We start from the raw sequence: 23,333 nt of genomic DNA, 5'->3' as shown, positions 1-23,333 counted from the left end.
GAAGAAAATTAGATATTAGATTTAAATTGGAAAGTTATTTAAAATTGCATGCTCTTTCTAAATCATGAAAGAAAACATATGGGTTTCATGTCCCTTTAAATGGTTTCTTGGAAAACTGGTCAACTTAGTAAACATCTGATTTTAGTCTAAAGGATTGTAACAGAAACACTTGCCAGATAACAAAATGCTAGCTCTGATTATGAGATATAGAAATCCATGCCCATTAACCCTTTGGCTGCTAAGCCATTTCCCACCTGGGTGCTAATATTTTATTTATTTATTTGTATTTTTGAAATTTTTGAAAAGACCCCCAAGACTTACACTGTTGGAAAGGTTAGGCGATTACCTTTCCAAGAATGGGTCTTGGGGGTCTGTAGCTGCTTAGATGCCTAAGATACAGGCTTCTAAGCAGCATGCCCCCTCCTCCTATACTTAACATTGCTAAGTATAAATAAAGTTGTGCGGTGACGTCATCACGTAATTGCGTGTGATGTCACTGCACATCACGTGAAGCCCCGTCGATGCCTGTCACTCTACAGGCACGATTGTTGGGGTAGGATCAGTAAGGAGCCCCCAGATCTCCCTCAAGGTGGGAGAGTGCTCATGACGGCTCTGAGCCGTCATTAACACCAGAGTGAGAAACTCTGTGACGGCTCAGAGCCGTCATTAGCACTCAAAGGGTTAAAATATGTTTAAAACATACTTTTTACTTTAATGCTGCAAATTATGCTTATAGATTCTTTCATTATTCAGTAAATATAAAAATGTCTTGATACAGTGGCGGCTGGTGAAATTTAAAGATGGTGGGGCGCTTGACCCCACCCCTTTAAATAAAGCCACACTATCAGATGGCACTACCAATTCATTAATTAAATAAATAAAAGGTAGACAGAAACACAGAAAAGCACTCGGGGGGAGAGGGAGAGAGAGATGGGGGAAGAGACACACAGAGGGTGTGAGAGAAAGAGAGAGAGACACAATCACACACAGAGGGTGTGAGAGAAAGAGAGAGAGACACAATCACACACAGATGGTGTGAGAGAGAGAGAGACACAATCACACACAGAGGGTGTGAGAGAGAGAGACACACAATCGCACACAGAGAGTTAGAGAGAGACAGACAATCAAACACAGAGGGTTAGAGAGACACATAAGGGATGAGAGAGTCAGAGGGGGAGGAAGAGAGACAGAGAGAGAAAGAGACCATGGGGGAGAACAACACATAAGGAGAGAGATGGATAGATAGAGAGACACACACACACACACACACAAGGGTGGGGGGGAGAGGGACCATTGCATTTTTAAGTAATAAAATAGCAGAGCTACAGAGAGTTCAGAAAGTAAGGCTATAAATTAGTACAGAGGCAAGCTGCTAAGTTAGTGAGTGTAAAGTTTGAGGAAACAAAATACAAAAACGATTCTTTAACTGTTGTAAAACAGTAAAAAAAAAAAAAAACACTAAACCACATTCATTAAATTATAATTTTCACTAACAGAATCCCTTTCAGTGAAATCTAAGGTTGCAGAACTTACTAAGATGTGGCTAAAACACTGCTCATTGACTGCATCTCTCTTCCTGCTCTGCCTCTGTCTGTATTAAGGAAGTGACAGTTGAACATTCCACTGCACTTAGAGGGGAAATACAGAACTCTCTTTTTCACTTTAGCAAAAGCTGGCAGCTTCAGAGGACAGCAACAAAATAAATGAAAGTTGTTTTTTCCATTTTTGTTTTGTTTTATATGATTTAACATCCAGCCCCAACACTAAGTTCCACTTACTAATGCCTCTCACTGGATTGGGTCAGCCCAAATAGGACTGCCTCAAATAAAGCACTTATGGGCCATGCAATGATCTTAACCACTTTCATCCAGTAGGTGGCGCAGCATGTTATGTAATGGTGGGCAGACCTGCTTGTGCCTCTCCATTGCACAACATCTAGCTGTGAAAAAAAATGCTGGGGAAAAAAAAATGCAGTTTTTATTTTTTTTATTTTTTAAAGCCAATAAAAAAATATATATTTTTGCCCATATGAGAGGTGAAGCACTGCCTCACCTGCCTCTAGTGACTGCACATCACTGATAACAACTGAGAACAAGACTATATTCACTAATAATGCAGTGAGAATGAGAACATAGTTGCTAATGGCAATCAAGAACAAGAGTACAGTATATTCTCTAATAAAACAGTAGGAAAAATAATATATTCTTCACCAGTCTTTAATGAATTTCATTAACAAATTCATTTGAACAATTTCCAGGGGGACTCAATGCACAAATACTATTTTCTAAAAAAAAAGAATTTGTCCAGAACTAATTTACTTCCTGTACACATTACTACCATATAATTACAGTATATATATTCTGGATTTTACTTTGTTTGCTCCTAATTTAAAAAAAAAAAATATTTTCCCAAAGTCTTAAAGGGACACTAAAGTCATGTTTAAATGTCCACGATTCAGACAAAGCACACCATTTTATACACATTTCTAATTTACATCTATTATCTCATTTTTTCTTTTGCATACTTTGTTGAAGAGCATACCTAGGTACGCTCAGGAGCAGCAATGCACTACTAGGAGCTGGCTGATGATTGGTGGCTGCACATATATGCCTCTTATTATTTGCTCACTTGATCTGCTCAGCTTGCTCCCAGTAGTGCATTGCTGCTCCTTCAAAAAAGGATGCCAAGAGAATGAAGCACATTTGATTATAGAAGTAAATTAGAAATTTGTTTAAAATTGTATGGTCTGAGTAATTAAAGAAAACATTTTAGGTTTGTTGTGATAATTTTACCTTTTATTCCTATTTTTTAACTTAATTTGTGAGGTTCCATTACTGAAGATTTTAGCATCCAGGCCTACCCTATGGGCAGGGACAGAGGCGCCTGCCCAGAGCCCCGTGCTTTAAGAGCCCCTTAATGTCAGGGTTGAGGTTATGAGAAGACACAATGTACGTCCTGTTTTCAGTTTATGAAGAAGTGTTTATGGTATCAGGAGGTGTAATACATAGTGTGATTCTTTATATAGGTAACGCTGTTGAGATGGGGTGCGTCATAAAGGGGGTCAGGCATACAGGGGGAGTGGAATAAGGCTGCAGAGCTGAGGGGCCCTTGTAAATTTGTCACCAAATGCTAAGGTGACCCTATTAACATGTCAGTTCTCTTATGCAACTGTAGGTGGCAAGAAAATAAGTATGTTTGCTGTTTTGTAACACAATCTTTTAATGTTTGCTTTAATTTATTATGTATATATACACAGTACATATACCTGTGTATATCCATATATATATATATATATATATACAGTACATATACCTGTGTATATATATATATATACAGTACATATACCTGCATATATATATATATATATATATATATATATATATATATATAGTACATATACCTGTGTATATATATATATATATATATACAGTACATATACCTGTGTGTATATATATATATATATATATATACAGTACATATACCTGTGTGTATGTATATATATATATATATATATATATATATATATATATATAGTACATATACCTGTGTATATATATATATATATATATATATATACAGTACATATACCTGTGTGTATATATATATATATATATATATATATATATATACAGTAAATATAGCTGTGTGTGTGTATATATATATATATATATATATATATATAGTACATATACCTGTGTATATATATATACAGTACATATACCTGTGTGTATATATATATATACAGTACATATACCTGTGTATATATATATATATATATATACAGTACATATACCTGTGTATATATATATATATATATATATATATATATATATATATATATATACAGTACATATACCTGTATATATATATATATATATATATATATATATATATATATATACAGTACATATACCTGTGTGTATATATATACAGTACATATACCTGTGTGTGTATATATATATATATATATACAGTACATATACCTGTGTGTATATATATATATATATATATATACAGTACATATACCTGTGTATATATATATATATATATATATATATATATATATACACAGTACATATACATGTGTATATATATATACAGTACATATACCTGTGTATATCTATACAGGACATACACCTGTGTATATATATATACAGTACATATACCTGTGTGTGTATATATATATATATATATATATATATATACAGTACATATACCTGTGTATATCTATACAGTACATACAGCTGTGTATATATATATATATATATATATATATATATACAGTACATATACCTGTGTGTATATATATATATACAGTACATATACCTGTGTATATCTGTACAGTACATACACCTGTGTATATATATATATATATATATATATATACAGTACATACACCTGTGTATATATATATATATATATATATATATACATACAGTACATATACCTGTGTATATATATATACAGTACATATACCTGTATATATATATATATATATATATATATATAGTACATATACCTGTGCATATATATATATATATATATATATATACAGTACATACACATGTGTATATATATACAGTACATATACCTGTGTGTATATATATATATATATATATATATATATATATATATACAGTACATATACCTGTATATATATATATATATATATATATATATATATATACAGTACATATAACTGTGTATATATATATATATATATATATATATATATATATATACACACACAGTACATATACCTGTGTGTGTATATATATATATATATATATACAGTACATATATCTGTGTATATATATACAGTACATATACCTGTGTATATATATATACAGTACATATACCTGTGTATATATATATATACAGTACATATAATTGTGTGTGTGTATATATATATATATATATATATATATACAGTACATATACCTGTGCATATATATATATATATATATATATATATATATACAGTACATATACCTGTGTATATATATATACAGTACATATACCTGTGTATATATATATATATATATATATATATATATACAGTACATATACCTGTGTGTATATATATATATATATATATATATATATATATATATATATATACACAGTATGATAGAACTGGGTCCAACGGACGGCCTCCGTTGTTGAATGTGATCCAAGAACAGCCGGCACACAGGGACTTTTTCAAAATTCCGATTTATTCAACAGAAGAGAAACCAGACGTTTCGGCTCTGTCGTGAGCCTTTCTCAATGGTATACAGACCGGATAATGTGAACCTACAAACACCACCCCTAAATACCTGCCCCACACACAGTGATGGCCAATCAGCTTGCAGAGGTGTGTCGCTCCCTCCCGCGCATCTCAAACTCACCTGGACATCCGAAAACAGCTGATCCCCAGTACGAGCGTCATGACGTCATCACGCAGGAGTTGAGAGGAACTGACACCTTCTTTTTGGAATTTGGGGTGAAAGCTATGATAGTGGAGAATGGAATTTTTGTCGGTCGGTTTCTTAAACAAAGTGGTTTCTAACCTGTATCCATTAGTGGTTTTGACCTTAAAGATTTCCAAATCCAAAAAATGGATTTTATCCCTGCTGTGTTCCATTTTAAATCTGATGGTTGAGTCAAGGGAATTCAATCCATTAACCCATTCAAAAAGACTCTCTGATGTGCCATTCCAGACCAAAAAGACATCATCTATGTACCGTCTGTACAATCTGATGGGGTTCCGCCTGGAGAACACGTTGTCCTCCTCATACATCGCCATGTAAATATTGGCATAGGATGGGGCCATATTCGACCCCATCGCTGTGCCCATGGTCTGTAAGAAATATTTATCCTCAAAGCGAAAGTAGTTTTTCTCCAGGCAGAACTCCAACAGATGTAGAATAAATTCAATAGGAGGGCCAGTGTACATATGGTTGTCTATAAGAATACTTTTTACCATGTCAATGCCTTGGGCATGGGGTATCACGGTATATAAACTTACCACGTCCATAGTGACTAAGATGTCAGTTGGTGTCAAGTCATCCATACTTTTCAGCAGATTGATTAATTCCGAAGAATCTTTCAAATGTGCTGAAGTATTCTGTACTACAGGTTGAAGGTAAAAGTCAATAAACTCTGCCAATGGTTGCATGAGTGATCCCCTGGCAGAAACAATCAGTCTGCCAGGAGGATCCTCAAGTGATTTATGAATCTTCGGTAATAGGTAGAGGATTGGACAAATCGGATGCTCTACCTTAAGGAATCCCAATACATCATCATTAATGACACCTGCCTGGAGGGCCAGTCTTAGGAATGAGTCAATTTGTTTTTTGAACAGTAATGTCGGATTGGATTGGAGTGGACGATATGTATCAGTATCTTGTAGTTGTTTATACGCCTCGCCTCTGTATTGTGGGTATAGAGGGCTGTGATATATGTTGAACCATTGGTTTCTGTAGCTTAATAAGCCTTTTTCTATAAATATGTGGTTAATTACCTTAGTACTAGTAAATTAGATATCTGTTTCTATTTAATAAGTTTTTGCACTATTGTTCTTTTATTGGGCTTTTATCTATGGCCCTTATTTTTGTTTATCACTATGTCACTGTATAGTTGTGCCCATCAGGTGTTTGGCGGTTGTGGCAACGTCTCGCACGCATCACCATGACAACCGGAGGTATTTGTTTACCCGGTGTTTGCCATGGATACCTGTGACACAGTCATTTCCACGCAACGCGGTATGAAGTGATGACGTGATGACGCGCGTACTGGGGATCAGCTGTTTTCGGATGTCCAGGTGAGTTTGAGATGCGCGGGAGGGAGCGACACACCTCTGCAAGCTGATTGGCCATCACTGTGTGTGGGGCAGGTATTTAGGGGTGGTGTTTGTAGGTTCACATTATCCGGTCTGTATACCATTGAGAAAGGCTCACGACAGAGCCGAAAAGTCTGGTTTCTCTTCTGTTGAATAAATTGGAATTTTGAAAAAGTCCCTGTGTGCCGGCTGTTCTTGGATCACATTCAACAACAGAGGCCGTCCGTTGGACCCAGTTCTATCATACTGTGTGTATTTGCCCTGCCGAGCACCTGGTTGTTGCTTATCTGGCGAGTGCCGTTTCCCACAAACGATTTGTATATATATATATATATATATATATATATACATACACAGTACATAGTACATGGACTCCGAAACGTTACCACAATAAAATAAGTTTTATGCTTAAATCCAGCGAGTGCAGTCCTATTTTGAAAATACTGTGAATATTACTGACCTGGCACCCTGGTTGATGACTGAGATTGAGAGTGCAGATACACATGGAGGATATATATATATATATATATATATACACAGTACAAATACCTGTGTATATATATATATATATATATACATTACATATACCTGTGTGTGTATATATATATATATATATATAGTACATATACCTGTGTATATATATATATATATATATATATATATATATACAGTACATATATCTGTATATATATATATATACAGTACATATACCTGTGTATATATACAGTACATATACCTGTGTATATATATATAGTACATATACCTGTGTATATATATATACAGTACATATACCTGTGTATGTATATATATATATATATATATATATATATACACACAGTACATATACCTGTGTGTATATATATATATATATATATATATATATACACAGTAAATATACATGCGTATATATATATACAGTACATATACCTGTGTATATATATATATAGTACATATACCTGTGTGTATATATATATATATATATATATATATATATATATATATATACAGTACATATACCTGTGTATATATATATATACAGTACATACACCTGTGTATATATATACAGTACATATACCTGTGTGTATATATATATATATATATACAGTACATATACCTGTGTATATATATACAGTACATACACCTGTGTGTATATATATATATATATATATATATATTACTAATGGATCACTGTTTTATATATTTTTAAGTGTATGAGTGATGAGTAAGCTTTGGTTCTCTTACCTGCATCAAACAGCAACCTTCACCTTTTGCACTAACAAATAAACCTGTTGGGATAGTGGGGATCTGTAGAAAAAAAAAATATTTTTATGAATCAAACTAAAAGTAACAATTTAAATTAATAGAAATACAACACATTACATAAAATATTTTGTTTCAAAGTTAGTTAACAAAAAGTGAATGTATTTAAAGGGATATTAATTAATAAATATATACTACATATGAAAGTTTAGCCTGAGAATAGTATGTAGATGTATTTTTATATATATTTATATTTAGCTTAAATATTGAAGATATAAGTGTAAATGTGTACGCTCTATAAAGTACAGGTAGAAAAACCTATATCCAAACTGCTTTTGTACCAGAAAATGTTTGGACTTTGAAATATTTGCATCTTTAAAATTGGACAGTTTGGAGAGGGGATGGGACAAAGTGTAAACAAAATCTTGTGTCATTTAGCAATATATACATAATACATCTTATACAAATAAATTAAAGGTAGTTTTATATCATTGTCATACATAATACATCTTATACAAATAAATTAAAGGTAGTTTTATATCATTGTCATACATAATACATCTTATACAAATAAATTAAAGGTAGTTTTATATCATTGTCATACATAATACATCTTATACAAATAAATTAAAGGTAGTTTTATATCATTGTCATACATAATACATCTTATACAAATAAATTAAAGGTAGTTTTATATCATTGTCATACATAATACATCTTATACAAATAAATTAAAGGTAGTTTTATATCATTGTCATACATAATACATCTTATACAAATAAATTAAAGGTAGTTTTATATCATTGTCATACATAATACATCTTATACAAATAAATTAAAGGTAGTTTTATATCATTGTCATACATAATACATCTTATACAAATAAATTAAAGGTAGTTTTATATCATTGTCATACATAATACATCTTATGCAAATAAATTAAAGGTAGTTTTATATCATTGTTAATACTTTTCTATACATAGTACCCTCAGAAAGATAGTACAGTACTGTAAACAGTTAAATATTATTTGCATTTGATACACACAAAAAACAAACCAAAAAATTATCATTTTTCCTAAACAAAATAATAATGAAAAAGTTTGGATTTCAGAATAAGTTTGGATTTTGGATCTCTGGATTTGTATCAGTACTTTAATTTCTAAAATGTAATGGGTGTTGCCTTATATATCTCTTCTGCTGTGGGAAAATAGTGACAGACACAAAACAGTCAATAAAAGAGTGTGTTAACAAGGCCAAAATGATTTTAAACTATTTAAATTACACTCTCACAGTGTTTAATGTCCCTTTAACAAATGTTGTATAATACAATAAAAATGATCTCTTTAATAGCATAAATAGAGAGGATACTAGAGTAGATGTTAGGTGGGAGAAAAGACAAGAGTTGCAAAAGGCTACAATGGTACAATTAAAGGGACAGTCTCCTTGTTTTTGTTTTTTTAGTGTTTAAAAAGATAGAACATGCCCTTAATACCCACTCCCAAGCTTTGCATAAAGAACATTTTTAATTTAATAAACTTTAACGCCTAGATTTAGAGTTCTGCGTTAGCCGTCAAAACCAGCGTTTATGGGTCCTAACGCTGGTTTTGGCCGCCCGCTGGTATTTAGAGTCAGTCAGGAAAAGGTCTAACGCTCACTTTCCAGTCGCGACTTTTCCATACCGCAGATCCCCTTACGGCAATTGCGTATCCTATCTTTTCAATGGGATCTTCCTATCGCCGGTATTTAGAGTCTTGGCTGAAGTGAGCGTTAGAACTGTAACGACAAAACTCCCGCCGCAGAAAAAAGTCAGGAGTTAAGAGCTTTATGGGCTAACGCCGGTTCATAAAGCTCTTAACTACTGTGCTCTAAAGTACACTAACACCCATAAACTACCTATGTACCCCTAAACCGAGGTCCCCCCACATCGCCGCCACTATAATACATTTTTTTAACCCCTAAGCTTGCCGCCACCTACATTATCCCTATGTACCCCTATTCTGCTGCCCCTAATATCGCCGACACCTACATAATATTTATTAACCCCTAATCTGCCCCTCCCAATGTCGCCGCTACCTACCTACACTTATTAACCCCTAATCTGCTGACCAGACCTCGCCGCTACTCTAATAAATGTATTAACCCCTAAAGCTAAGTCTAACCCTAACACTAACACCCCCCTAAGTTAAATATAATTTTTATCTAACAAAATAAATTAACTCTTATTAAATAAATTATTCCTATTTAAAGCTAAATACTTACCTGTAAAATAAACCCTAATAAAGCTAAAATATAACGAATAATTATATTGTAGCTATTTTAGGATTTATATTTATTTTACAGGCAACTTTGTATTTATTTTAACCAGGTACAATAGCTATTAAATAGTTAATAACTATTTAATAGCTACCTAGTTAAAATAATTACAAAATTACCTGTAAAATAAAACCTAACCTAAGTTACAATTAAACCTAACACTACACTATCAATAAATAAATTAACTAAACTACCTACATTTACCTACAATTAAATCAACTAAACTAAATTACAAAAACAAAACACTAAATCACAAAAAATAAAACAAGAATACAAGAATTTTAAACTAATTACACCTACTCTAAGCCCCATAAAAAAATAACAAAGCCCCCCAATATAAAAAAATTCCCTACCCTATTCTAAAATAAAAAGTTAACAGCTCTATTACCTTACCAGCCCTTAAAAGGGCCTTTTGCGGGGCATGCCCCAAAGAAAACAGCTCTTTTGCCTGTAAAAAAAACATACAATACCCCCCCCACACATTACAACCCACCACCCACATACCCCTAATCTAACCCACCCAAACCCCCCTTAAAAAACCTAACACTAAGCCCCTGAAGATCTTCCTACCTTATCTTCACCCAGCCGGGTATCATCGATCCGTCTAGAAGAGGGAATTAAGGTAGGAAATTAAGGTAGGAAAAATCTGATTGGCTGATTGAATCAGCCAATCAGATTCAAGTTCAATCCGATTGGATGATCCAATCAGCCAATCAGATTGAGCTCGCATTCTATTGGCTGTTCTGATCAGCCAATAGAATGCAAGCTCAATCTGATTGGCTGATTGGATCAGCCAATCGGATTGAACTTGAATCTGATGCCCTGATTCAATCAGCCAATCAGATTTTTCCTACCTTAATTCCGATTGGCTGATAGAATCCTATCAGCCAATCGGAATTCGAGGGACGCCATCTTGGATGACGTCATTTAAAAGAACCTTCATTCGTCGTTAGTCCGTCGGTGAAGAAGGATGGCTCCGCGTCGGCTGCTTCAAGATGGTCCCGCTCCGCGCCGGATGGAAGAAGATAGAAGATGCCGTCTGGATGAAGATGTCTGCCGGTCCGGATGTCCTCTTCTGCCCGGATAGGCTGAAGACTTCGGACCCTCTGGAGGAGCTCTTCTGCCCAGATAGGATTAAGACTTCGGACCCTCTTCTGGACGGATCGGTGATACCCGGCTGGGTGAAGATAAGGTAGGAAGATCTTCAGGGGCTTAGTGTTAGGTTTTTTAAGGGGGGTTTGGGTGGGTTAGATTAGGGGTATGTGGGTGGTGGGTTGTAATGTTGGGGGGGGATTGTATGTTTTTTTTACAGGCAAAAGAGCTGTTTTCTTTGGGGCATGCCCCGCAAAAGGCCCTTTTAAGGGCTGGTAAGGTAATAGAGCTGTTAACTTTTTATTTTAGAATAGGGTAGGGCATTTTTTTTATTTTGGAGGGCTTTGTTATTTTTCTAGGGGGCTTAGAGTAGGTGTAATTAGTTTAAAATTCTTGTAATCTTTTTTTATTTTTTGTAATTTAGTGTTTTTTTTGTAATTTAGTTTAGTTGATTTAATTGTAGGTAATTGTAGGTAGTTTAGTTAATTTATTTATTGATAGTGAAGTGTTAGGTTTAATTATAACTTAGGTTAGGATTTATTTTACAGGTAATTTTGTAATTATTTTAACTAGGTAGCTATAAAATCGTTATTAACTATTTAATAGCTATTGTACCTAGTTAAAATAAATACAAAGTTGCCTGTAAAATAAATATAAATCCTAAAATAGCTACAATATAATTATTCGTTATATTGTAGCTATATTAGGGTATTTAATAAGAGTTAATTTATTTCGTTAGATAAAAATTATATTTAACTTAGGGGGGTGTTAGTATTAGGGTTAGACTTAGCTTTAGGGGTTAATACATTTATTAGAGTAGCGGCGAGGTCCGGTCGGCAGATTAGGGGTTAATACTTGAAGTTAGGTGTCGGCGATGTTAGGGAGGGCAGATTAGGGGTAAATATTATTTATTATAGGGTTTGTGAGGCGGGAGTGCGGCGGTTTAGGGGTTAATACATTTATTATAGTGGCGGCGAGGTCCGGTCGGCAGATTAGGGGTTAGTAAGTGTAGGTAAGGTAGCGGCGACATTGGGGGGGGCAGATTAGGGGTTAATAATTATAATGTAGGTGTCGGCTACGTTGGGGGCAGCAGATTAGGGGTTCATAGGGATAACGTAGGTTGCGGCGGTGTCCGGAGCGGCAGATTAGGGGTTAATAATATAATGCAGGGGTCAGCGATAGCGGGGGCGGCAGATTAGGGGTTACTAATTGTAAGGTTAGGGGTGTTTAGACTCGGGGTTCATGTTAGGGTGTTAGGTGCAGACTTAGAAAGTGTTTCCCCATAGGAAACAATGGGGCTGCGTTAGGAGCTGAACGCTGCTTTTTTGCAGGTGTTAGGTTTTTTTTCAGCTCAAACTGCCCCATTGTTTCCTATGGGGGATTCGTGCACGAGCACGTTTTTCAATCTGGCCACTACCGTAAGCAACGCTGGTATTGAGAGTTGAAGTGGCGGTAAATTATGCTCTACGCTCACTTTTTAGAGCCTAACGCAGCCCTTCAGAGAACTCTCAATACCAGCGGTATTTAAAAGGTGCGGGGGAAAAAAAAGACGCGTAGCTAACGCACCCCTTTGGCTGCAAAACTCTAAATCTAGCCGTAAATGTGGTATGTGTACACATGCTCGCCATCATTCGGGTGGGCTATAGAGCACTGGTGGGGAACAAGATAGTAATAACTGAAACTGATTAAAGCAATCCTCCTAACATTTGTGGCTAGTTATTAAAGGGACACTGAACCCAATTTTTTTTCTTTCGTGATTCAGATAGAAAGAGCATGCAATTTAAACAACTTTCTAATTTACTCCTATTATCAAATTTCTTCATTCTCTTGGTATCTTTATTTGAAAAGCAAGAATGTAAGTTCAGATGCCGGACGATTTTTTGTGAACAAACTGGGTTGTTCTTGCTGATTGGTGGATTAATTTAACCGACCAATAAACAAGTGCAGTCCAGCGTACTGAACCCAAAAATAGCTTAGATGCCTTCTTTTTCAAATAAGGATAGCAAGAGAAAGAAGAAACATTGATAATAGGAGTAAATTAGAAAGTTGCTTAAAATTGCATGCTCTATCTGAATCACAAAAGAAAAAATTTAGGTTCAGTGTCCCTTTAAGGACTCGGGAGGTCGAGAGGGACATCCTTGTTTTGTGGGTGGGGCCATGTCAGAAGGGAGTAGGGTCATATGGGTTGTTCTACAGAACATTCTGCAAATAGGGTCATATGGCTGTATCAGAGGGACAGGGGCAGAGCCCAGCATTAGAGATTGTCCCTCTCAAATAGGGACAGTTGGGAGGTAAATATGAGAACAGCACTCCAATGTTATTTATATGAGAACAGCACTCTAATGTTATTTATATGAGAACAGCACTCTAATGTTATTTATATGACAACAGCACTCTAATGTTATTTATATGAGAACAGTACTGTACTCTAATGTTATTTATATGACAACAGCACTCTAATGTTATTTATATGAGAACAGTACTGTACTCTGTTATTTATATGAGAACAGTACTCTAATGTTATTTATATGAGAACAGTACTCTGTTATTTATATGAGAACAGTACTCTAATGTTATTTATATGAGAACAGTACTCTGTTATTTATATGAGAACAGCACTCTAATGTTATTTATATGAGAACAGTACTCTAATGTTATTTATATGAGAACAGTACTCTGTTATTTATATGAGAACAGCACTCTAATGTTATTTATATAAGAACAGTACTCTAATGTTATTTATATGAAAACAGTACTCTATTTATATGAGTACAGTACTCTATTATTTATATGAGAACAGCACTCTAATGTTATTTATATGAGAACAGTACTCTGTTATTTATATGAGAACAGTACTCTGTTATTTATATGAGAACAGTACTCTAATGTTATTTATATGAGAACAGTACTCTAATGTTATTTATATGAGAACAGCACTCTAATGTTATTTATATGAGAACAGCACTCTAATGTTATTTATATGAGTACAGCACTCTAATGTTATTTATATGAGTACAGCACTCTAATGTTATTTATATGAGTACAGCACTCTAATGTTAACTCTAATTTTATTTATATGAGAATAGCACTTTAATGTTACTTATATATGTACAGTACTCTAATGTTATTTATATGAGAACAGCACTCTGATGTTATTTATATGAGAACAGTACTCTAATGTTATTTATATGAGAACAGCACTCTGATGTTATTTATATGAGAACAGTACTCTAATGTTATTTATATGAGAACAGTACTCTAATGTTATTCATATGAGAACAGCACTCTAATGTTATTTATACGAGTACAGCACTCTTATGTTAACTCTAATGTTATTTATATGAGAACAGCACTCTAATGTTATTTATATGAGAACAGCACTCTAATGTTATTTATATGAGTACAGCACTCTTATGTTAACTCTAATGTTATTTATGTGAGAACAGTACTATAACGTTATTTATATGAGTACAGCACTCTTATCCAAAACATGAAAAATACCCAGACCGGCTCCAAGCAATTGAATAAAAGTAGATTCTTTATTGTTCAAATATTAAAATCGTTACACAAACCACACATAAGACATACCAACAGCTAACTGCCAGTTAAAGGTGTAAAGGCTACAACCTCGGCCCAATGATGTCACTGACGCGTTTCAGGTGTTACCTGTAGTCATAGATACCATCATGAGGTCTAACCCTCCCTTAAATAGGTAAGGTCTCAGGTGTATGCCTTCAATTTAACAATCATATGTACTTAACACTTTATAACCTGAACAGATTACCATATTCATTAGCATATATCACCATAAATTATACCCACAGCTTTTGTCTCATTATTGTCACACCGTAGTAATTTGCACTTTGTATATACAGCACTTGGACGTAATAATAATAATTCGAACCAACCTTTGCTTTAATCGTCTGGTCTAAATAAACCATCTTCACTACAAGGTTAAAACTATCCTTCTGTCATTATATCCAAGGCATTAACTGCCAAATATTGCAGACTGCGGATTGTATGGCAATTCAAAATTTAAACAATGGTATTGACATTCTTTTACACCACATAGTAGTAATTTATGTAATACAACATAGTTTTAAATACTTCTGTAAATATCACAGATAGCCTGATTGTGTTAATGTACGCTAACAGCGTTACCTTATGTTTGTGTATTCCTGAATGTCATCCATTTTAATATATGAATATATAGATATAATCGTGATTCTTTAAGTTAACATACTGCCTATATGTTTGCCTACCCAACTTTATATATTTCAATGGTCACTTTTTAAAGTTATATTTGTGGGTTAAATTTGTATACTATAATTATTATTCCACCCAGGCTAAGTTTCTGTCTGAAATATTTTATATACCAGATACCCTTTAGCTCAATTACTATATATAGTTGTGGATACATATGATTGTTAAATTGAAGGCATACACCTGAGACCTTACCTATTTAAGGGAGGGTTAGACCTCATGACGGTAACTATGACTATGGGTAACACTTGAAACGCGTCAGTATTGTCATCGGGCCGAGGTTGTAGCCTTTACACTTTTAACTGGCAGTTAGCTGTTTGGTATGTCTTATGTCTGGTTTGTGTAAAGATTTTAATATTTGAACAATAAAGAATCTACTTTTATTCAATCGCTTGGAGCCGGTCTGGGTATTTTTGATGTTTTGGATGTTGGTGCTCATTAAGGACACCCACAGGGCACCGTGATAGGGCGCCTACACAAAGGAATCACAGTACGGAAGGATTTTTTTATATATTGCAAGTAAGTGGAATTCATTCCTATATTGCATATAGCCTGCTTGGTTATAGTGACTGTTTTGTGGATATAAACACATATATATGAGATTGAATCTTAAGTTCACTAGCCATCAAGTGCTGCATATAAATTGATTGTGGATACTATTGTCGATATGCAAAACAGGCGGATGGGATCCGGCAACAGTGTATCTATTTAACTTTTATGTCCTGTGACCCTACTGAAGCTTGAACAGCGACTCCATTGTATGTTTGTTACAGCACTCTTATGTTAACTCTAATGTTATTTATATGAGAACAGTACTCTAATGTTATTTTTATGAGAACAGTACTCTAATGTTATTTTTATGAGAACAGTACTCTAATGTTATTTTGTTTTTATGAGAACAGTACTCTAATGTTATTTTTATGAGAACAGTACTCTAATGTTATTTATATGAGAACAGTACTCTAATGTTATTTATATGAGAACAGTACTCTAATGTTATTCATGTGAGAACAGCACTCTAATGTTATTTATATGAGTACAGCACTCTAATGTTAACTCTAATGTTATTTATATGAGAACAGCACTCTAATGTTATTTATATGAGTACAGTACTCTAATGTTATTTATATGAGTACAGCACTCTAATGTTATTTATATGCATAAACTGTCTGTTTTTTTTTTAAATTTAGAGATTTCTGTGCTTTCTTATAAACAATGTAATAATCTCTGTTTTCTACACTGGCATCTGACACAATCATTCCCTTTTACTCACCGCTGCCGTCTGCAGGATCTTCTTGTTGTGCCGATTCAGTAAAAAGGTTTCCTGGTAATCAAGGTTGGTCGAAGCCAAAGATATTGTAAGGTTAACTCCTCCAATGTAAGAGAGGATTGCATACTCAGCCAGAGATTGCAGAGCAACACAAGTGTCCTAAAGATTATTATACAAAAAAGCATTATATATTGGTTGTACAGAAATAAGGTACTTACATAGATTATATAAAAATTAACAAAGACAAAATGTGACATATGGAAATATTGCATGTTAAGTTAGGTAGAAACGCGCAGTTATGGGCAGCAAAGTTTAAATATATATGTATATGAACATATACATATATATTTATGTATTAATATGTGTATATATACACATATTAACACAAATATATATATATATACTGTATATATATATATATATATATATATATATATATATATATAGTAGAACAAACAGGGGTTGCCTACTTGAATTCAAACGGTGAGTGCCTTTGCTGATATTGATGTATATATATATATATATATATATATATATATATATATATATATAGTCATCAAAATACAGCAAGCACTCTCCGGTATTACTTGAAAAGATTTCCTTTTGTTCCCAAATTGACGTTTCGGGGTTGTAATGGTCTGAGGACCACTGTGAAACCCCGGAACGTCACTTTGGGAATAAAAGGAAATCTTTTCAATTGATACCGGAGAGTGCTTGCCATATTTTGATGACTATTGATATAATTCAATGAAACAAGTGATAGGTGCACCAGGCAGACGTAGTGGTAAAGTAAGACATAACTTTTATTCAGCTCAAAGCAGCTTACAGCAAACTTGTAATAAAATCCATGTTTCTCAACAATAGCACAGCATAGTGTATCAAGGGTAGCGTTCAGCGTTCCATTGCCGTAATCATAGCCTGTTGGAACTCTACCTGTGATCCACGTTTAGTACACACCAATATTCAATTGGTTAATTAAAATTTTGCACACCTCTCAAACTACCCTATCATTGACTTGCTAAGTACTGACTTGCACACCCCTTACAACCTACTCTGCCTGATTTGCATATTTACTCAAAGCTTAAATATATTTACATTCTCTATTTACCCAGTGTCAATTCTTATCATGGTAATATTGTTACTTTTTGCTCTTACATGAAAGGCACCATTTTACATATGGTCAATTATGTTACTTAGTATCATTCTGTATTATCGTAATAATATAAATTTTTTGTTTTTCACATAGAAGGCATCATAGTTTTCCCTAAGGTCTATTACATTATATAGTGATCTAAATGTATGAACTAGCTCAAAATGTACCTTTTGCCTTATCATTTGTTATATTGGCTTGCCTGTATTATGATCTTTACCATTTCAGTGTATATTCTTGCTATTTTATCCTTTCTTCGTCATTATCATCATCTTGCCTAAATTGTGACTTTTGCCATTTTAATATATATTGTTACTATTTTGTCTTTATCATTTATTTTAGAAAAACCATTACCTTGAATTACTCATAACATTTTTCTCATATGATTTATCAGGATTGGAGTTATTTATCCTTTTGGAATGTATCAGCTTATTTCTACTTTTGTGTATAATAAAAACATATCATTTTGTTCAATAGTTTTCAATAGTATTAACTATTCACTGCCAAATATTTATTATATCATATTCTGAATTGAGGCCTAGGGGCCGTCTGGTTTTCATCTTGTGAATCCAGAAAACCTCTTTCAGAGCTAAATTTTCATCCCTGCTCTGTCCCCTATTGTCCCTAAACACTTTTTCTATTATTGTCCATGTCAAAGATATTGTGCTGCTACAATGTTGGTGTTTAAAGTGTTGCACTAATGGTGTTGTTAAAGATCCATTTTTTATATTATTGACATGTTCTCTGATCCTTTCACCTACCTCCCTTGTCGTGAGTCCTATATATTGTAGGTCACACAAGGTACATGTAAATAGGTATACAACATAAGTTTCCCTACAATTGAGACACGTTTTTGTGAAAAAATCTCTCTCCTATTACCGAGCTTTTAAAGGAATCTCCTTCTTGAAGGAATTCACACGCTTTACATGTAAAGTTACTGCAATGGTAGGTTCCCTTAAATGTTAGCCATGAACTTTGAGCATTTCTGCTCTTTCTTAATTTTGTGGGGGCTATTTGGTTTCCTACAGACATCCCCTTTTTGAAAGAAAACCTACATCCTTTTTTTGAGATGTTTATGAGTTTCCCATCAGCCTGTAATAATGGTAAATGTTTTTGTTTGATGGAACATATTTGGTGATATTGGTTACTATATTTAGTAACAAAAGTTACTCTATCATCTTTCCTCTTTTTGCTGAACTGACAACGAAGTACATTGCGAGAGAGAGGGAGACAGAACACATGGCTCTCTAACAGGTTCAATACAATGTGCCTATAAGCAAACAAGAGTAATGTTGAATTGGAAGTGAATTGGTGTCATTTATAACTAGGAGTCAAAATAGCTGCAGTTTTTTGAAACGAAGGTTAACTGTTTTCTTGCAAAATTATACAAGCAACTGTGCTAAAAGCTGATTTATATGGTGCTGAGACTTTTGTTTTGTGCATGAATGTTGTCTATTAATATAATTGTTATGCACCCCGGCCAGCGGCAGTTAATTCGTGAGTGCTAAACCCCTTTTGAACTTGAAAACACACAGTGCTGTTTTTTTTCTAACACCCCCACATCCCCTCACTTTAACCCCTTATAACTGCTTTGTGCAGTTATGTTAATAAAAATTTAAAAAAAGATGGTAATTATTTTTATTTTTCAATAAGAAATGTACACTTTATTTTGGGGGGCAATTTGGGGATTTTTTTTAATTAACCAGAGGTCTGACCTCTGTTTAATTTTCCTAGTGCAAAATGCTTTTGCAAGCTCACAGTAGCATTAACCATCCAATCGTAATGGGTGGTTATTTACCGTGCACCCATTTACGTTAACGGGACATTGTACACTAGATTTTTCTTTGCATAAATGTTTTGTAGATGATCCATTTATATAGCCCATCCAGGGTTTTTTTTTCTTTCTAAAAATGTATAGTTTTGCTTATTTTTAAATATGATTGTGCTGATTTTCAGACTCCTAACCAAGCCCCAAAGCTTTGTCTACCTACTCCAGCTTGCTCCTAAATGTAGCCACTAATCAGCAAGCGCTACCCAGGTGCTGAACCAAAGATGGGCCAGCTTGTAAGCTTGCTTTCCTGCTTTTTCAAAGAAAGATACCAAGAGAACAAAGACAAATTGATAATAGGAGTAAATTAGAAAGTTGCTTAAAAATGCCTGCTCTATCTGAATCATGAATTTAGCTAATATAGGTATAGGTTGATTGGTGTATTTGGAAGCTGAACTGATGCTAAGGGGCCCATTTATCAAGCTCCGAACGGAGCTTGTGGGCCCGTGTTTCTGGCGAGTCTTCAGACTCGCCAGAAACAGCAGTTATAAAGCAGCGGTCTAAAGACCGCTGCTTCATAACCCTGTCTGCCTGCTCTGATGAGGTGGACAGGAATCGCCGGAATTCAACCCGATCGAGTACGATCGGGTTGATTGACAGCTCCCTGCTGGCGGCCGATTGGCTGCGTGTCTGCAGGGGGCGGCGTTGCACCAGCAGCTCTTGTATTGCTCTCCGCATTCAGCGAGGACTTGCGGACCTGATCCGCACTGTCGGATCAGGTCCGCAAGACCTTTGATAAATAGGCCCCTAAATGTGGAACTATAAAGTGAGTGTTTAGGAAATAATGAATCCCATATAAACTTTAGACACAGCAACACATTTGTTTGCATTTTGTATGCTGTATTTTTTGCCATTGTTTTGTAATTCTGCAAACTAAAGTTTTTTTTCTAATTGTGTTTGGTCTGCAGACAAACAAGATATCATTTGTGTGGTTACCTTTAAAGAAAGCCCTCAAAATGATGTGCAATTAGTGCAAACAGCTAATAATAAATTCAGCGAAGGTGTATGAAATGGGTTTCTTAGAGACAGGCAGTACACAAAGGTAGGCAGTACTTATTTCTACTGAGATTAACCATCACTCTAACTAATACTCACAATTATATTCACAGACAGGTTTCTAAACATTTGTGAAAGGATAACAACCTACTATGATCCCTTTATTTTATTGGGTTAACACACATTTTTAAAGACAATTTAAAAGACAATTGTGAAATACTACATTTTGTAAAAGTTCATTCAATGATGCTTTAGTAGTGTAGTTCAATATACATTAATATTACATTATTTGTATTCACCAATAAAAAAAACTACACAACTATATCAATCAACCACTTACAGATGTGTACGTAAAATGAGAACACGATTATGTATGGGAGAGCATAGATACGTTCTATATTTCATGGTGACTAACCCTTTAATACAAAGCTTGATAATTATTTTCAATTGAAATACTGTCCACAGACCTATTTTACCACACACCTATATATTCATACAGACACACATATATGCGCCCTACCACTGTATTATGCTATTGTGATAGACAATTCATGTGATAGATATATACCTATATTTAAATATATTTATGTAAAGCAAACATCTAACCTGTGTAGATGAGAAACCTCCAAGTGCATTACGTTGCTGTGAGAGCCATTTGACAACTGGCAAAGCAGACGCCACATCTCCCAGAAGGGTGTATGTCAGCAGGGCGTATGCAGTCATTTCTACCTCTGCTGAGACCACTATAGGTGATAGAAAACACATTATTTTACCCCTAGATCAGTAAAGAGAAATACACTGGGCATTCATACTCAGCCCTTGTAATACAAAATAAAGGCTCATTAAAGTAGACACACAAGAGATGTTTAATAGTGCACCAAGTAAAAGAAAACTACATAGGACAGAAGCAGAACAGAAACCATGCAGGATTCAGAGGCAGACCTGGTGATTGTGTTGTAAATTGATACTTATCAAAAGATTATAGAAGCTCATTACCTGACTGGGACAGACCATCATTAAAACCCATAAAGGTGTCCTCTTCTGTTGCCAATGTACCAGTTAAACTCCAGTGTGTGAAACCATCTAGATTAAAGAAAAAGTCACAGGTTTATGTGTTCTTACTGTATTCACACTGAATTTATCTGTCTGCTCCATGATTATATGATCACCTTAAAGGGACACTGTACCCAAAAAAAATATTTTGTGATTCAGATTGAGCATGAACTTTTAAGCAAATTTCGAATTTACTCCTATTATCAAATTTTCTTCATTCTCTTGGTATCTTTATTTGAAATGCAAGAATGTAAGTTTAGATGCCGGCCCATTTTTGGTGAACAATCTGGGTTGTCCTTGCTGATTGGTGGATAAATTCATCCACCAATAAAAAAAGTGCTGTCCAGAGTACTGAAACCAAAAAAAAAAGCTTAGATGCCTTCTTTTTCAAATAATGATAGCAAGAGAACGAAGAAAAATTGATAATAGGAGTAAATTAGAAAGTTGCTTAAAATTGCATGCTCTTTATGAATTACAAAGGAAAAAATGTGGGTTCAGTGTCCCTTTAATGAATTACAAACAGATTAGCCTCACATTCAAATCTACTCAAGTTTGCCATGCAAAGACATTGCATTCAACTCGGGTATTTTTAATTTATTTTTAACTTCCTTTTCTACTTCATTCTAATCCATTAGGATCCCCACTGTTTGTATTAAATTGTCTAAATTATAATTATAACAGATTTTTTTTTCTGAACTTGGATTAGATAAATATGCAATAGTTTTTACAGACCTGCATAAAAGAAAAATATACTTGGTCATAGCAAATATAAATATGATGGCTAATAAAAATGATGCATGATTTATGTGTATAAATACTAGATTTTTCACTTTACTAATAATATCAGTTTGCAAGGGCAATAACAAATATATAAATACAATATTGAGTTTTCATTTTTTTAAAAATTACATCTTTAAAACGTCCAGCTCTTTCCTTGCAGTTATAAACAAATGAATGTGTTGAATTAAGCATGTACAAACACTATAACATAAAAACGTCATGAGCTGTTCAAGATATGATGTTTGAAACAGACCAAAACAGGTGTTTAAAAGGTCAAGACTGATTAATTAAAAAAGTCGAACACCGAACTACTTCTAATTCCCCCCCTCTAACTCAACTCCCGTTTCTAATTTTTCTATCACTGTTGGTGGCACCACTAGCTCCCCATCACCCCAAGTCCGCTGCCTCGGAGTCACGCTTGACTCAAATCTGTCCTTCATTCCCCACATCCAACTGCTCTCAACATTCTGCCGCAACCACCTACGCAATATCTCCAAAATTCGTC

The 23,333-nt window shown here is 34.2% G+C and overlaps 1 protein-coding gene across 1 annotated transcript in view; it reads right to left on the bottom strand.

Moving 5' to 3' along the window:
• Positions 1-23,333, bottom strand: part of CPAMD8 (C3 and PZP like alpha-2-macroglobulin domain containing 8) — a 276,510-nt gene that overhangs the window by 50,549 nt on the left and 202,628 nt on the right. Inside the window, exons 31-34 of the mRNA XM_053702891.1 lie at positions 21,992-22,078; positions 21,602-21,738; positions 17,025-17,180; positions 8,066-8,128 (exon numbers count right to left, since the gene is read on the bottom strand). Coding sequence (XP_053558866.1) covers positions 8,066-8,128; positions 17,025-17,180; positions 21,602-21,738; positions 21,992-22,078 — 443 coding nt within the window. The remainder of the gene's footprint in view (positions 1-8,065; positions 8,129-17,024; positions 17,181-21,601; positions 21,739-21,991; positions 22,079-23,333) is intronic.

This window comes from Bombina bombina, chromosome 2 (assembly GCF_027579735.1).
Source record: "Bombina bombina isolate aBomBom1 chromosome 2, aBomBom1.pri, whole genome shotgun sequence".
Taxonomy (NCBI): domain Eukaryota; kingdom Metazoa; phylum Chordata; class Amphibia; order Anura; family Bombinatoridae; genus Bombina; species Bombina bombina.
This window is presented reverse-complemented; position numbering and strand designations above follow the sequence as displayed.